Genomic DNA, 16,637 nt, shown 5'->3' with positions numbered 1-16,637 from the left:
GGGGGGGGGGGGGGGGCTGTAGGGCATGTTTGGATTCTGGGGGGGGTCCCTTATCTGTTCTGGAGGGAGTCCCTGATTTCTTTAGGTTCGGGGGGGGGGTCCTGGGGGTCCCCATTGCTTTTCGATTCTGGGGAGGGTCTGGGAGTTTGGGGGGGGGGGGGGGTCTCTATTTTTTTAGGTGCTGGGAAAAATCCTTTGTGCCCCCCCACCCCAAAAGAACAAAACGTGACGTCCTTCAGTGCCTTCGTGTGACGTCACGTGTGTACGCCTTTTTTTGGGGGGGGGGGCGGGAGGGGGCGATTTGGCGGCCGTTTTTTCCTTCCCTCCCCCACCGTTCTGAACTACAGCTCCCAGAATCCCTTGCTATGCGCACGCGTAGATGGGGCGAAAGACGCGGCGCATGCGCAAAGCCAGCGGACGGCGCCACGCATGCGCGCAGGTAAACGGCGGACTCGCTATCCCGTCGTGCACCGCGGCGCCACGCAGGCGCGTTGTGCGCGGCGTTCTGCGCATGCGCACAGCACCACCCCGGAAGCGGCGCGGGGAGAGAGGCGGAGCGGCCGCGCCCGGCACCTGCCCGGTGAGCGGGGCCGGGCCGGGGGGAGGGCGGAGCCGGGAGTGAGGGCGGCAAGGAGACAGCACCGGGAAACGGGGAGCGAGGGCGGGGGGCGGATTTGGGGCGGTCCTGGAGTCTATTCTCGGTGTTTGAGGGCCTGCAGGGGGAGGGTGAGGCCTAGTGAGGCCTGCTAGGCCTCGAGGCCCGGCCCTTAGTGGGGGGGGATTCGGTGTGGGTTTGGGGGCGCTGTCGCGCGTGGGATCCTCGCGGGGACCTGGAGGAGGGCCACGCCCCTCGGTCTGACCACGCCCCCTTTCGTGTGACCACGCCCATTTGCTTGGCCACGCCCCCTCGCGCGGCACCGCTCCGTAGGCCGCACTGCCGCCGCCGCCGCCGCCGCCGCCGTCCATATATGGGCATGGCCCGAACGCCGCGCGCTGATTGGCCGCGGGCAAACGGCGGCGGTTAAAAGGGCCACGCCCTCTCCGCGGTGGGCCCCACCAGCGTGGTGCGCGACGCCGCTTTAAGCGGTGATTAGCCACGCCTACAGCGCTACGCCCCGCCCCACAACTGCTTCGGGCATCGCTGGGACAGAAGCGCGCAGTGCGGGTGAGGGGCGGGGCCTGGGAGGGGGCACAGGTGGGAGGGGGCGGGGCACAGGTGGGAGGGGGCGTGGCTTAAGGAGGGGCGGGGCCTGAAGGGTGGGTGAGGGTCCCTGTGGTGCCCCCTGCAGCCCCCGTGGTGTCCGTATGGTGACCCCCCCCCACCGCTGTGCTGTCCCCATGGTGTCCCCACCCCCCCCATGGTGTCCCCTTGTCCCCATCCCGTCCCCTCACCCCCATGCTGTCCCCATTGTTGTCTCTTTTGGTGCCATCCATGCCCCCCCCCCCCTCCCCCAGACCTATTGATGTCCCTATAGTCTCCCCATCCCCACAGTGTTCCCATAATGTCCCCATCCCACCCCCTTTGCCATCCCCTTAAATCCCCCCACACCGTCCCCAACAGCCCCGTTAGCATCCCTGCCTCCTCCCCGTGCCGTCCCCGTCAACATCCCCATCCCAACCCCACTCTGTCCCCACCAGTCCCACTAATGTCCCCATGTCTCCCTCAGCCCCATGATGTCCCCACAACGTCCCCTCCAGCACTGTCCCCAGTGCCATCCCCATTAACATCCCTACGCTGTCCCCATCAATCCTATCATATCACCATACTGTCTCCTCCAGCCCTGCTCATGTCCCCATCCCATCCCCGTGCCATTCCCATCCCAAACGTCGCCATCCCATCCCTACTAATGTCTCCATCCCCACCCCATCCCAACCAATGTTCCCATTCCATCCCTATCCCACCCTCACTCATGTCCCCATCCCATTCCTACTAATGTTCCCATCCCATCCCCATCCCATTCCTACTAATGTTCCCATCCCATCCCAACCAACATCCCCATTCCATCCCCATCCCACCCTCACTGATGTCCCCATCCCATTCCTACTAATGTTCCCATCCCCATCCCATCCCTATTAATGTTCCCATCCCATCCCCATCCCATTCCTATTAATGTTCCCATCCCATCCCCATCCCATTCCTATTAATGTTCCCGTCCCATCCCCATCCCATCCCTACTAATGTTCCCATCCCATCTCCATCCCATTCCAACCAACATCCCCATCCCACCCTCACTGATGTCCCCATCCCATCCCTACTAATGTTCCCATCCCATCCCCATCCCATTCCAACCAACATCCCCATCCCCATCCTACCCCCACTGATGTCCCCATATAATAATCCCATCCCATCCCAACCAATGTCCTCATCCCATTTTTATCCCAGCCCCGTTGATTCCATCCCCATCCCACTCCCACTGATGTCCCCATCCCATCCCTTCTAATGTTCCCATCCCATCTCACCCCAACCAACATCCTCATCCCATTTCCACCCCACCCCCATTGATCCCACCCCCACTAACATCCCCACCCCATCCCAAACATCCCCATCGCATCCCCAGGGCCGTGCTGACATCCCCGTCTCTCCTCAGGCCGGCCCCCGCCGCTCTGCCATGCGGCCCTGATGGAGCCCAACACCTTCCCCCACCTCCAGCTCTGGTGTCCCCGTCCTTTTGGCACCTATACCCAGAACAAGCCATGCCCCGTCCCCGTCCCTACCCGGAAGCCGTGCCGTCCCCCCGAGGACCCCCCCAGCGCCCAAGGACCCTCCGAGAACACCCCCCCCCCTCTCCCCGCCGCACCGGCAGAGGAAGGCCGCGTGTTGCTGGACACGTGGTACGTCATCAAACCTGGCAACACCAAAGAGAAAGTGGCATTTTTCGTGGCCCACCAATGCGGCGGCGCCGGCGGTCGCGCCAACACCATGAAGGTGAAGGGAAACTGGGGCAGCGAGAGCTCCAAAGCCAAACGGCGCCGGCGTTGCCACCAGCCCGGTAAGACCCCCAATCACGAGGGGGATGGTGAAGCCCCGGACCCTCTTTCTGTGGCCGAAATGGTGGCGTTGGTGGAGCAGCGGGCGGCGTTGGCCGTGCAGAGCTTGATGGAGGTGAACGGTGACGCCAAAGGGCCGCCGGCACCGCCGGGCACCGACTGCAGCCGTGTGGCCGAGGCCGTGGCACACTTTGAGTCACGGCAACGCGCCGGCGGGCGGCACAACGGGCTGTGTCACCCCAGCGGTGACTGTGCCAGCACCACGGCAGCAACGGCGACAGCAGCACCGGGCGAAGTCCGCATCGCCTTCCGCATCTCCAGCGCTCGCGACGGCCGCGCCAGCACCGCATCCGGGGAGCCAGTGAGCACCAGTGGGCGGCCCGGTTGTGTGTTCACGGGTGGAGGTGGTGGCACCCGCGCCAAGGACAAGATCACCTGTGATCTCTATCAGCTCATCAGCCCCTCCCGTGATCAGCTCCCCACCAACGTTGAGTTCTTGTTGGCCAACGCGGCGCCCAACGCTGACCGCGACGGTGCTGACGTGGCCGTGCCGTGCGGCGAAGGGGCGGCGGGCAGCAGCAAGGCTGATGGCTCCGAGGGGACGGCGGGTGAAACGGCAGCAGTGGCACGGGACTGCGTGTCCGGCTTCCACGTGGACGTGGTGGTGACGGGGGTGGTGGATCAGTGCGTCTTCTTCGGCAAAGACAGCACCAAGAAGGTGAAGGAGGAGACGGTGCGCTTGGCGGCGCCGCAGGAGGACCCGCCGCCCCCGGGACAGCTCTTCCTCCTGCCCGGTGCTGAGGACACGAACCAAACGGGGCCGGGGATGGAGGCACAGGAGGAAGCACCGCCCGCCGCCGCCGACCCGTCGCTGTGCCGTCTGTACCGCCACGTGTCGCACGATTTCTTGGAGATCCGCTTCAAGATCCAGCGGCTGCTGGAGCCGCGGCAGTACATGCTGCTGCTGCCGGAGCACGTGATGGTGAAGATTTTCAGCTACCTGCCCACCCAGACCTTGGCCGCCCTCAAATGTTCCTGCCACTACTTCAAATCCATCATCGAGACGTTTGGGGTGCAAGCCACCGACTCGCGCTGGAACCGCGACCCGCTGTATCGCGACGATCCCTGCAAGCAGTGCAAGAAGCACTACGAGAAGGGGGACGTGTCGCTGTGCCGATGGCACCCCAAGCCCTACCACCACGACCTGCCTTACGGCCGCTCCTACTGGATGTGCTGCCGCCGGCCCGACAAGGAAGCGCCCGGCTGCCGCGTGGGGCTGCACGACAACAACTGGGTGCACCCGGCGGCACGCCGTGATGATGGCAGGTGAAGGAACGTGGGGACACGGCGCCGGACCCCCAAAACGGTGGGGGAGGAAGGAGGGAGGGGTGGGGGGAGGGAGGTTGGGGCTGGGGAGGAAAAAAAAGTGGAGAAAAAAGCTGAGAAAAGAAGAAAAAATGGAAAGAAGAGACGGTCGGATGGTTGGTCGGGTGGGTGGGTGGGTGGTCGGATGGTTGGGTTGTTGATTGGTTTGCTGGTTGGTTGGGTGGTTGGTTGGTCGGTTGGTTGGGTGGGTGGTTGGTTGGATGGTTGTTTGGGTAGATGGGTGGTTGGGTGGGTGGGTGGTTGGATGGTTGGTTTGTTTATTGATTGGTTTGTTGATTGGTTGGGTGGTTGATTGGTTGGTTGGTTGGATGGTTGTTTGGGTAGATGGATGGTTGGGTGGGTGGGTGGATGGTTGGGTGGGTGTTCGGATGGTTTGGTTGTTGATTGGCTTGTTGATTGGTTGGGTGGTTGATTGGTCAGTTGGTTGGTTGGGTGGTTGGTTGGATGGTTGTTTGGGTAGATGGATGGTTTGTCGGGTGGGTGGATGGTTGGGTGGGTGGTCGGATGGTTGGGTTGTTGATTGATTGGTTTGTTGATTGGTTGGGTGGTTGATTGGATGGTTTTTTGAGTAGATGGATGGTTGGGTGGTTGATTGGATGGTTTTTTGAGTAGATGGATGGTTGGTCAGTTGGATGGTTGGTTGGTTGATTGGTTGGATGGTTGATGGATGGTTGGTTGGATAGTTGGATGGTTGGATGGTTGGTTGGTTGGTTGGATGGTTGAACAGATGGTTGAACAGATGGTTGGTTGGCTGGTCGGTTGATTGATTGGTTGGTCGGATGGTTGGATGGGTGGTTGGATGTTTGAGTGTTGGTTGGACAGATAGTTGGCTGGCTGGTCGGTTGGTTGATTGGTTGGTTGGATGGTTGGATGGGTGGTTGGTCAGTTGGTTGGATGGTTGGTCAGATGGTTGGGTGGTTGGTTGGACAGATAGTTGGTTGGCTGGTCGGTTGGTTGATTGGTTGGTCGGATGGTTGGATGGGTGGTTGGTTGGATGGTTGAGTGGTTGGATAGTGGGTTGGTTGGTTGGATGGTGGGTTGGTCAGATGGTTGGCTGGTTGGTGGTGGCACCGTGGGGTGTGTGGGTGGGCTGTTTTGGGGTGATAGAGCTCTCTCTGGGGGTGTTGATCTCCAAGGAGGGTCACGGTTCTGTGGAGGTGGTGGCACATTGTGGAGTGATGTCCCCATGGAGGGGGTGGCACCTTCTGCAGCGATATCCCCAGGGATGGTGATGGCAACATCTGGGGTGATGTCCCCAGTGAAGATGGTGACAATGGGGTGACGTCCTCGTGGAGAGTGGTGGCGATGGGGTGATTTCCCCATGGAGGGGGGTGGCACTGTGGTGACGTCCCCACAGAGGGTGACAGCTCTACGAAGGAGAATGGTGAGACCTTCTGGAGTGATGTCCTCATGGAGAGTGGTGGCACCGGGGTGTCAGCCCCATAGGGTACATCAGAGTCCTGCCAGGGACAGTGTCCCCATCCGGGACATCCTACTGGGGTGATGTCCCCATCCACATCAACGTTTTGACCCGGAGTGACATCTTCAACTAGGGTGACATCCTGCTCCAAGGTGACATCCTGCCTGGAATGAACCCACATCCTGGGTGACATCGGTGCTCTGGGTGGTATCACTGTTGGGAGTGACATTTCACAGGGGTGACATCCCACCAAAGTGACATCCCATAAGGATGACATCCTACAGAGGTGACATTCATCCCATTGGGGCGACATCCCGTAAGGGTGGTATCCTACAGAGGTGACATCCTGTTGGGATGACATCCTACCAAAGTGACATCCCATAAGGGCGACATCCTACAGAGGTGACATCCCATCGGGTTGACGTCCCACTGAAGTGACATCCCACCGAAGTGACATCCCATAAGGGTGACATCCCATAAGAATGACATCCTGCAGAGTTGATATCCCACCAAGGTGACATCCCATAAGGGTGACATCCCATAAGGGCGACATCCTACAGAGGTGACATCCCATTGGGGTGACATCCCATAAGGGCAATGTCCTACAGAGGTGACATCCAGTTGGGATGACATCCCATAAGGGTGACATCCCATAAGGGTGACATCCTATAAGGGCAACATCCTACAGAGGTGACATCCCATTGGGGTGACATCCCATAAGGGTGACATCCCACCAAGGTGACATCCCCTAAAAGTGACATCCCATAAGGGTGACATCCCATAAGGGCAATGTCCTACAGAGGTGGCATCCCGTTGGAGTGACATCCCATGGCGGTAAACATCTCAGCAGGGTGCCATCCTGTAGGGCTGACATCCCACAGAGGTGACAGCGGTGACAACCCGTCGGGTGACGCCTGGATACGGTGACACCCCCTGTGCGCATGCGCTCACGGCTGCCCGCTCCCCGCGCCACCACGCGTGCGCTCCTCTTCCTTCCCCCCTACATCAAGCCACGCCCCTCGTCCAATCAACGTCTCTCCCGTCAACCGTAACCCCGCCCACTCCTCGAGCCCCGCCCCTTTCGGGCCCCGCCCCCCGCGCCATGCGGAAGGGCTCCGGGGGGTCTCGCCGCTCCCGCGGGGCCGCGGGTTCGGGTCCCGGTCCGGGCGCGGTGCCGGTGGGGGTCCCGGGATCGGTTCTGGGGTTCCCCCCCCCCCGTTCTCGGCGGTGCCCACGGCCTTTTCTACCTTTCGTGGCCGTGGCGGCGGCCGTTGCCGTTCTATACGCGGCGTGGCCCGGGGCGGAGCGGAACGGCGGCAGAGGAGGAGAAGCGGTGAGAGGGAATTGGGGAGGGGGGGGTGGGGGGAGGTCCTAGAACGGATGGATGGGTGGGTGGGTGTGTGGGGGGCACAGGGACCTCAGACCCCCCCCCCAGAAGGCACCTCAGCCCCTCTCGGTTGCCCCCAGCGTCCCCCATTCCCCCTCAACCCAACGGGGGGGGGGTCCCCGGACCCCAGCCCCGCCCCCCCCATGGCATTCCCAATCCCATGGATGTCCCCAGGATACCCCAAGACCCCCCCAAGGTCCCCACAGACCCCCCCCCCTCCAAGGACCCCGGACCCCTTAAAACATCTCCAGACCCCCCGCAGACCCTTGGGGGTCCTCAGAACGTTCCCTGAAGCCCCCAACTCCCCCACATCCCGGGCATCCCAACCCTTTTCCTGGAGCTCTGAGACCCCCCCCCACCCCAGGGACCCCAGGACCCCCCCCCCAGAACACCCCAACCTCTCCTGGAGCCCCTCAAAGCCCCCAGATCCTTTATAATAATCCCAGACTGACCCCCCCAGGGACCCCCAGACTCTTTATAAGCCCCCCCCCCCCCCCCCCAGACTCTCCCCAGGACACCGTAATCCCCCCCATGGAGCTCCCAGACCCCATCAGATCAACCCACCCAGGGCCCCCAGACCCCTTATAACCACCCCCGTCCCCCAAGGCCCCCAGACTCCTTATAACTCCCCCCCCCAGGGCTTCCAGACCCCTTATAATCCCCCCCCAGGGACCCCAGACCCCTTATAACTCCTCCCCAGGATCCCCCAGGGCACCATAGCCCCCTCCTGGAGCTCACAGCCTCCCCTGAACCCCACCCCCAGACCCTTTATAACTCCCCCCCCCCCGGGGCCCCAGACCCCTTATAATCCCCCCCCCAGAATCCCCCGGGACACCACAGCCCCCTCCTGGAGCTTCCAGACCCCCCATGCCCCCCCCCTCCCAAGACACCCTTTTAACTCCCAGGCCCTTTATAACCTCCCACCCACCCCCCGCCTGAGAACCCCAACCCTATAGAAGGACCCCCTTAACCCCCCACCCCTCCAAACATTGATAACCTCCCCCCCCCTCCCCAAAATCTCACAGCAGCCCCCCCGGCTCCGCCCCCTCCCCTCATCCGAAAAACATCTCCGGACCCTCCTGGGGGGGTTTTCCCCCCCCCGCCTTCGGGATGCCCTCCTGCGTCCCCTCCTACGGGAACGGCCACCGGGCAGCGCTGGGAGCCGTGCTGTGCGCCAGGTGGGTCCCCATGTGTCCCCCACCCCATCCCCGCGTCACCCATCCCCATGTCACCCCTCCCCTTGTCACCCATCCCCGCGTCACCCCTCCCCACGTCACCCCTCCCCTTGTCACCCATCCCCGTGTCACCCCATCCCCTTGTCACCCATCCCCAGGTCACCCCATCCCTGCGTCACCCCTTGTCACCCATCCCCGCGTCACCCATCCCCATGTCACCCATCCCCGTGTCACCCATCCCCACGTCACCCATCTCCTTGTCACCCATCCCCGCGTCACCCATCCCCATGTCACCCCATCCCCATGTCACCCATCCCCGCGTCACCGCATCCCCGCGTCACCCCATCCCCGCGTCACCCATCCCCATGTCACCCATCCCCGCGTCACCCCTTGTCACCCATCCCCGCGTCACCGCATCCCCGCGTCACCCATCCCCGCGTCACCCCATCCCCTTGTCACCCATCCCCTTGTCACCCATCCCCGGGTCACCCCATCCCCGTGTCACCCCATCCCCGCGTCACCCCTTGTCACCCATCCCCGCGTCACCCCATCCCCTCGTCACCCCTCCCCTTGTCACCCATCCCCGCGTCACCCCATCCCCTCGTCACCCCATCCCCTCGTCACCCCTCCCCTTGTCACCCATCCCCGCGTCACCCATCCCCGCGTCACCCCATCCCCTTGTCACCCATCCCCTTGTCACCCATCCCCGGGTCACCCCATCCCCGTGTCACCCATCCCCACGTCACCCATCCCCGAGTCACCCATCCCCGCGTCACCCATCCCCGCGTCACCCCATCCCCGTGTCACCCATCCCCGTGTCACCCATCCCCTTGTCACCCCATCCCCTTGTCACCCATCCCCTTGTCACCCATCCCCGTGTCACCCCATCCCTGTGTCACCCATCCCCGTGTCACCCATCCCCGTGTCACCCATCCCCTTGTCACCCCATCCCCTTGTCACCCATCCCCGTGTCACCCCATCCCCGTGTCACCCATCCCCGTGTCACCCCATCCCCATGTCACCCCATCCCCGCGTCACCCCCTGATGTCTCCATATCACCTCTGATGTCACCCACCCATCTCTGTCACCCATTCCTGCGTCACCCCCTGTCCCTCTGTGTCACCCATCCCCACGTCACCCCGTCCCTGTGTCACCCATCTCCATTCAATCAGTCACCCCCCCCACGTCATCCATCCTCATGTCACCCCTGTCCCCTTGTCACCCATCTCCGTGTCACCCCTTTCCCTTTGTCACCCCACCCTATTGTCCCCATGTCACCCTATTGTCCCCACGTCACCCATCTCCATGTCACCCACCCCATGTCACCCCCATCCCCTTTTCACCCAACCCATGTCACCCCATTGTCCCCATGTCACCCGTCTCCTTGTCACCCATCCCATGTCACCCCTGTCCCCATGTCACTCATCTCCATGTCACCCCATTCCTTTTGTCACCCCCACTGTCCATGTCACCCATCTCCATGTCACCCCATTGTCCCCATGTCACTCCTGTCCCCACATCACCCACCCCTTGTCATCCCACTGTCCCCTTGTCACTCATCTCCATGTCACCCCATTCCTTTTGTCACCCCACTGTACACATGTCACCCATCTCCATGTAACCCCATTGTCCCCATGTCACCCCCGTCCCCTTGTCACCCACCCCATGTCACCCCATTGTCCCCATGTCACTCCCATCCTCTTGTCACCCACCCCATGTCACCCCATTGTCCCCACGTCACCCATCTCCATGTCACCCCTGCCCTCTTGTCACCCACCCCATGTCACCCCATTGTCCCCATGTCACCCCCGTCCCCACGTCACCCACCCCATATCACCCCACCGTCCCCACGTCACCCCTCTCCCTGTCACCCCCCCATCCCCGTGTCACCCACAGCACATCACCGACCACCTCTCAGCACTGAGGGCCGGATGGCAGCTGGACCTGGACACCTTTTCAGCCCCCACCCCTCGTGGGACGGTGACCTTCTCCAACCTGGTGGCCACGTTGTCCCCCTCGGCCCCTCGCCGCCTGACGCTGGCGTGTCACTACGACACCAAAGTGTTGGCATCACCCGGAGCTGCCGCTGCTTTCGTCGGTGCCACCGACTCCGCCGTGCCGTGCGCCATGCTGATGGAGGTGGCAGCTGCCCTGGATGGGCCCTTACGGAACGCCAAGGAGGGGGTGGGTGGGTGGGTGCTGGGACCCCCTCCCACCCCCCCTTCCCCTCCCTCTACCAGATGGGTCGCTTCATGGGATGCTCCGTGAAGAGACTCCTGGGTCCCTCCTGACCCCCTCCGTTGATCTCTGGTCCCCCCCATGGGTCATCTTGGACCCCCAGTATGTCACTTGAGTCCCTCCTGATCCCCCCATGGACACCTGGACCCCCCCCCGTGAGACATCCAGGACCCCTCATAGGACGGCTGGGTCTGTCCTGACCCCCCCAGGGACACCTGGACCCCCTCGTGGGTAATCTGGGACCCTCAATATGTCACTTCAGTCCCTCCTGACCCCCCCAGGGACACCTGGACCCCCTCGTGGGTAATCTGGGACCCTCAATATGTCACTTCAGTCCCTCCTGACCCCCCCAGGGACGCCTGGACCCCCTTGTGGGTAATCTGGGACCCTCAATATGTCACTTGAGTCCCTCCTGACCCCCCCAGGGACACCTGGACCCCCTCGTGGGTAATCTGGGACCCTCAATATGTCACCTCAGTCCCTCCTGACACCTCCAGGGATGCCTGGACCCCCTTGTGGGTAATCCGGGACCCTCAATATGTCACTTCAGTCCCTCCTGACTCCCCCCCTTGGACACCTGGATTCCCCTGTGGGTCACCTGGGTCACTCCTGTGGGACACCTGGACCACCGCATGGGTCATCTGGGACCCCCAGGATGTTACCTGGATCCCTCCTGACCCCCCCTTGGACACTGGGACCAGCTCATGGGACATCCAGGACCCCTGATTGGACACCTGGGTCCCTTCTGGCAACTCCAGGGACACCTGGACCCCCCCCCCATATGTCACTTGGATCCCTTCTGACCCCCCCAGGGACACCTGGACCCTACCATGGGACACCTGGAACCCTTCTCACCCCCCAGGGACACCTGGAACCCCCCCCTCTCTCCCACCATGGAACACCTGAAACACCTGGGTACCTCATGATCCCCCCAGGGCACACCTGGACCCCCCAAGGGACACCTGGAACCCTCCTGATCCCCCCCCATATGCCACCTGGGTCCCTCCTGACCTCTCCATGAAACACCTGGGCCTCCCATGGGACACCTGGAACCCTTCTGACCCCCCAGGGACACCTGGACCCCCCCCCTCCCTCCCACCATGGGACACCTGAAACACCTGGGTACCTCATGACCCCCCAGGGGACACCTGGAACCCTCTGCCACCTGGGTCCCTCCTGACCTCTCCGTGAAACACCTGAGCCCCCCCATGGAACACCTGGATCTCTCCTGATCCCCCCATAAACCATCTGAGTCCCTTCCGACCCCCACAATGGGACACCTGGACCCCTCCCCCCCCAGCCATTGATGTCCCCCCCTTAGGATGCAGAGGTGACACTGCAGCTGCTGTTCCTGGATGGAGAAGAGGCCTTTGAGGAATGGAGTGCCACCGACTCCCTGTACGGCGCCCGGCACCTTGCGGCACGCATGGCAGCCACCCGGCATGGTGCGCACAGCACGGAGCTCAGCGCCATGGTGAGCGTCCCCAGTGGGGCTGGTGGGGTCATGATGGGCTGGTGGCATCGTGGTGACATGATGTGACCCAACTGGGATGGTCTTGTGGTGCCCAGGGGTGGTGGCATCGTGGTGACACGGAGGTGACCCAACTGGGAATGTTCTATGGTGCCCAGGGGTGGTGGCATCGTGGTGACATGGAGGTGACCCAAGTGGGATGGTCCCTTGGTGCCCAGGGGTGGTGGCATCGTGGTGACATGGAGGTGATCCAACTGGGATGGTCCCATGGTGCCCAGGGGTGGTGGCATCGTGGTGACACGGAGGTGACCCAACTGGGAATGTTCTATGGTGCCCAGGGGTGGTGGCATCGTGGTCACATGGTGGTGACCCAAGTGGGATGGTCCCTTGGTGCCCAGGGGTGGTGGCATCGTGGTGACATGGAGGTGACCCAACAGGGAATGTTCTTTGGTGCCCAGAGGTGGTGGCATCGTGGTGACATGGTGGTGACCCAACTGGGATGGTCCCATGGTGCCCAGGGGTGGTGACATGTCCAGGATGGTCCTCCCAGCACCACAGTGACCCAAGTGGGTCAGTCCTAGAGGACCTGAGGCTGGTGTCCCCATGTCCCCGTGGTCACGCTGATGTCCCTACGGCCACACTGATGTCCCCATGTCCCCTTCGTGGTGTCCCCAGAGCCTTCTGGTGCTGCTGGACCTTCTGGGCGCACGGAACCCCGCCATCCACAGCCACTTCCCCCAAACCCACCACTGGTTCCTGCGCCTCGTGGCCATCGGTGCGTGCGGGGACACGGGGTGACCATAGGGACGCTTTGGGGACATGGGATGTGTGGGATGATGGGTTGGGATGGGGTTGGGACTGGGATGAGGACGGGGAATGGGTGCGATGTGGGGTTGGGGACCATGGGGTCAGTGGGGACCATGGGGACAGGGCATGGAGTTGGGGACGTGGGATGGGGATGAGGGGGTGGGGACACGGTGTGGGTAGGACATGGGGACATGAGGTGGGACATGGAGACATGGAGCTGGGGACACGGGGGACGAGGAGATGGGACAAGGACATGGAGGTGGGGGCTTGGACAGGGATGGTATGGGGGACAGGGCTGGGACAAAGGGATTGGGGTGGGACTGGGGACAGAGGGATGGAGATGGGGGTGTCACAGGGGGCTCTGCCCACTCCTGTCCTCTCTGTGTCACCCTCCGTGTCCCCCTCTGTCCCCTCCCCTCTGCAGAGAAGCGTCTGCGGCGCTTGGGGCTGCTCCACGCCTCCCCCCACGACCAGCCCTTCTTCAGCCTCAGCCCGGCCCCGGGACCAGTGGAGGACGACCATATCCCCTTCCTGCAGCGTGGTAACGTCCCCAAGTCCCCAAATCTCCATGCCTCCATGTCCCCACATCCCCCCCATCCCCAAATCCCACGTCCCTTTGTCCCCAAATCTCCACGTCCCCGTGTCCCTAAATTCCCGTATCCATATGTCCCCATGTTCCTCCAACCCCAAATCCCCGCGCCCTCACGTCCCCATGTCACTGTGTTCCCAGGGACCCCACGTCCCCATGTCCCCCCATCCCCAAATCCCCATATCTGTGTCCCCATATCCCACACCCATGTGACCCCACATCCCCCCCGTCCCCATATCCCACGTCCCCATGTCCCCAAGCACATCCACCGTTCCCCCATTGCACGGAGCTCACCCCCCACGCTCTGATGTCCCCCCCGTGTCCCCACAGGTGTCCCCGTGCTGCACCTCATCCCCCTGCCCTTCCCATGGGTCTGGCACACAGCCGAGGACAACGAGGACAACCTGCACCCGCCCACCATGGAGGACCTCTGCAAGATCCTCACTGCCTTTGTGGCCGAATTCCTGCAGCTCTGAGCCCCCCCGTGTCACAGGTTGCCCCCCGTGTCACCCCCAGTCTGAACCCAGCTGGGGTGCTGGGACGACCCCTGGGTGTGCTGGGAGCCACCAATAAAGTCTGTGGGGGTCTGGCGTTGTGTCCTGTGCTGTCACCCAGTGTGGGGACATCTGTGGGGACACCAACTGGGACACGGATGGGGACATTTGTGGGAACAACCATGGGGGCACTGATGGGGACCAGAGACAGAGACACCCATGGGGACGCCTGGGGGGAGAACCATGGGGACATTTATGGGGCCCACCAGTGGATGGGGACATCGATGGGGTCACCTATGGGGTCCAACCATAGGGACAGCTATGGGGACAGTGGTGGGGACGTTGATGGAGACCAGCAAAGGAAAGACACCCATGGGGACATCGATGGGGACCACCAGTAGAGTTGAGATGTCTCCAGGGATGCAAAGAACAGGGCAGCGTGGACAATTAAGTCCATGGGGCTTAACGAGCATCTCATTACCTTGGGTTTCTTGGGGAGAAAATTGTCCTCCAAGATGGACCTAGGAGAGACCCGAAATGGAGCAAAAATGAACCAAAGATGGACCTAAAAGGAGTCCAAAACTGATCTGCAAGGGACCTAAAATTGACCTAAAATGGTCAAAAGGACCTAAAAGAGACCTAAAAAGGTCAGGAAATGAACTTAGAAGGGACCTAAAAAGACCTGCAAGGGAGCCAGAAGGGTCCAAACTGGACAGAAAAAGTTGAGTTTAAGTAGACCCAAAAGGGACCCCTAAAAGGGACCCAAATTTGATCCATAAGGGACTTAAAATGGACCTAAAATGCTCCCGAAACGGACAAAAAGTGGGCCCAAAATGAATCTAAAAGTGACCTAAAATGGACCTAAAATGGATCCCAAAAGAGACCACCCCCCCATCCTCCCCAAAGGGGATCCCAAAACACACCTATTAGGGACCAAAAATTGACCCCAAAATGACCTAAAATTGACCCAAAAAGGATCTAAAATGAACCCAAAATGGTCCCTAAAAGGGACCTAAATTGGACCCATTTTTTTTTTTTCTGCTGCTGTCAGAGAGAGAAATGATTTTTGTAAACAAGAAATTCCATTTTTTTTTAAGTAGGAAAAATTGGTTGAAATTCTATTTTCTACTTGGGAAACATGGGTTGAAATTCCAGCTCTGGATCCACATCTGGGAAAAGATCACTGAAACAAAATGAAATAAAATGGAATAAAAATGGGTGTAAACACAAAACTGCGCCTCATTTCACAAACATCACCGATAACGGAATCCCCCAAATCCTTTCTTCTTCATTTTGTGTTTGGAAATCAGAGCAGAACGCCAACACAACTTGTGGTGACATAAATGGAGGTGATGTTGTGTTCAGGACCACCATCAGATGGAAATGATGTTGCCTGGAGTCGAGGACCACCGATCCAAAGGAGGAAACATTGTGATGAGCTGGGAAGCACTGACCCATGAAGATGACATCGTGTTGAGGACCACTGACCCACAGAGGCAACGTTGTGTTGAGCTGAGGGCCACCAAGCCATGAAGGTGACGTTGTGTTGAGTTGAGAACCAACATCAGATGGAGATGACGTTGTGTTGAGCTGAGGGCCACCACACGATGAAGATGACATTGAATTGAGGACCACCAACCCATGGTGGTGACGCTGTGTTGGGTTAAACACCACCGACCCATAGAGGTGATGATGTTGAGGATCAGCAATCAATGAAGACGACGCTGCGTTGAGTTGGGAACCATCATCATCAGATGGAGAAGACGTTTTGTTGAGTTGAGGGCCACCAATCCATGAAGGTGATTTTACGTTGAGCACCACTGACCCACGGTGGTCACACTGTGTTAAGTACCACCACACAATGAAGATGATGTCTTGAGGACCAGCAGCTCTGGAGTGATAGTGTTGCTGAGAACCACCAAACCATAGAGGTAACGTTGTGATGAGCTGGGAAGCACTGACCCATGAAGATGACATCGTGTTGAGGTCCACTGAGACCCACAGAGGCAACGTTGTGCTGAGCTGAGGGCCACCAAGCCATGAAGGTGACGTTGTGTTGAGTTGAGAACCAACATCAGATGGAGATGACGTTGTGTTGAGCTGAGGGCCACCACACGATGAAGATGACATTGAATTGAGGACCACCAACCCATGGTGGTGACGCTGTGTTGGGTTGAACACCACCGACCCATAGAGGTGATGATGTTGAGGATCAGCAATCAATGAAGACGACGCTGCGTTGAGTTGGGAACCATCATCATCAGATGGAGAAGACGTTTTGTTGAACTGAGGGCCACCAACCCATGAAGGTGATTTTACATTGAGCACCACTGACCCACGGAGGTCACACTGTGTTAAGTACCACCACACAATGAAGATGATGATGTCTTGAGGACCACCAGCTCTGGAGGTGACACTGTGTTGCTGAGAACCACCAAACCATAGAGGTGACATTGAGCTGAGGACCACCAACCCATGGAGGTGACACTGTTGAGCTGAAGATCACCAATCACTGAAGACAATGTTGTGTTGAGTTGGGAACCATCATCAGATGGAGGCGACGTTGTGTAGAGGACCACCAACCCATGAAGATGACATCATGTTGAGTTGACATTGCAAATTCCCAACCCAAAACATGGTGTCCACCTCCCTTTGCCACCACCCCCTGAAACAAAAGGATCA

At 60.4% G+C, this 16,637-nt stretch overlaps 2 protein-coding genes across 6 annotated transcripts; both read left to right on the top strand.

The window, feature by feature from the left end:
• The first annotated feature begins 482 nt into the window (after positions 1-482).
• On the top strand, positions 483-4,406 carry FBXO46 (F-box protein 46). Of its 3 annotated transcripts, none has more exons than XM_090129934.1 (2): positions 483-584; positions 2,589-4,406. In XM_090129934.1, the coding sequence occupies exons 1-2, from the start codon at positions 512-514 to the stop codon at positions 4,316-4,318; spliced, it is 1,803 nt and encodes a 600-aa protein (XP_089986060.1). In that variant the 5' UTR covers positions 483-511; the 3' UTR covers positions 4,319-4,406. The 3 variants fall into 3 exon arrangements, with proteins under 3 accessions (XP_089986060.1, XP_089986058.1, XP_089986059.1); XM_090129932.1 differs by having other exon boundaries at positions 503-580; positions 2,589-4,405; XM_090129933.1 differs by lacking the exon at positions 483-584 and adding an exon at positions 649-1,165.
• A 2,458-nt stretch (positions 4,407-6,864) lies between these two features.
• Positions 6,865-14,051, top strand: QPCTL (glutaminyl-peptide cyclotransferase like). 3 transcript variants are annotated; one of them, XM_090130032.1, is made up of 7 exons: positions 6,865-7,127; positions 8,207-8,359; positions 10,253-10,495; positions 11,916-12,068; positions 12,741-12,840; positions 13,297-13,413; positions 13,792-14,051. In XM_090130032.1, exons 1-7 carry the CDS (start codon positions 6,897-6,899, stop codon positions 13,935-13,937), a joined length of 1,143 nt encoding a protein of 380 aa, XP_089986158.1. In that variant the 5' UTR covers positions 6,865-6,896; the 3' UTR covers positions 13,938-14,051. The 3 variants fall into 3 exon arrangements, with proteins under 3 accessions (XP_089986158.1, XP_089986157.1, XP_089986156.1); XM_090130031.1 differs by having other exon boundaries at positions 6,866-7,127; positions 8,210-8,359; positions 10,253-10,540; XM_090130030.1 differs by having other exon boundaries at positions 6,866-7,127; positions 10,253-10,540.
• The last annotated feature ends 2,586 nt before the right edge of the window (positions 14,052-16,637 follow it).

The sequence above is a fragment of the Phasianus colchicus genome, chromosome 38 (genome assembly GCF_987193195.1).
Source record: "Phasianus colchicus chromosome 38, bPhaCol1.hap1.1, whole genome shotgun sequence".
Lineage (NCBI taxonomy): Eukaryota > Metazoa > Chordata > Aves > Galliformes > Phasianidae > Phasianus > Phasianus colchicus.
Note: the sequence above shows the minus strand (reverse complement) of the source record. Positions and strands in the feature narration are given on the sequence as shown.

Excerpts from the sequence above, each read along its gene's own strand:
- FBXO46 (XM_090129934.1), top strand. The coding sequence starts at position 512 with ATGCGCACAGCACCACCCCGGAAGCGGCGCGGGGAGAGAGGCGGAGCG. Across the intron at positions 585-2,588 it reads GCCCGGCACCTGCCCGGTGA|GCCGGCCCCCGCCGCTCTGC; the intron begins GCGGGGCCGGGC and ends GTCTCTCCTCAG.
- QPCTL (XM_090130030.1), top strand. The coding sequence starts at position 6,897 with ATGCGGAAGGGCTCCGGGGGGTCTCGCCGCTCCCGCGGGGCCGCGGGT. Across the intron at positions 10,541-11,915 it reads TACGGAACGCCAAGGAGGGG|GATGCAGAGGTGACACTGCA; the intron begins GTGGGTGGGTGG and ends TCCCCCCCTTAG. Across the intron at positions 12,069-12,740 it reads GCACGGAGCTCAGCGCCATG|AGCCTTCTGGTGCTGCTGGA; the intron begins GTGAGCGTCCCC and ends TGGTGTCCCCAG.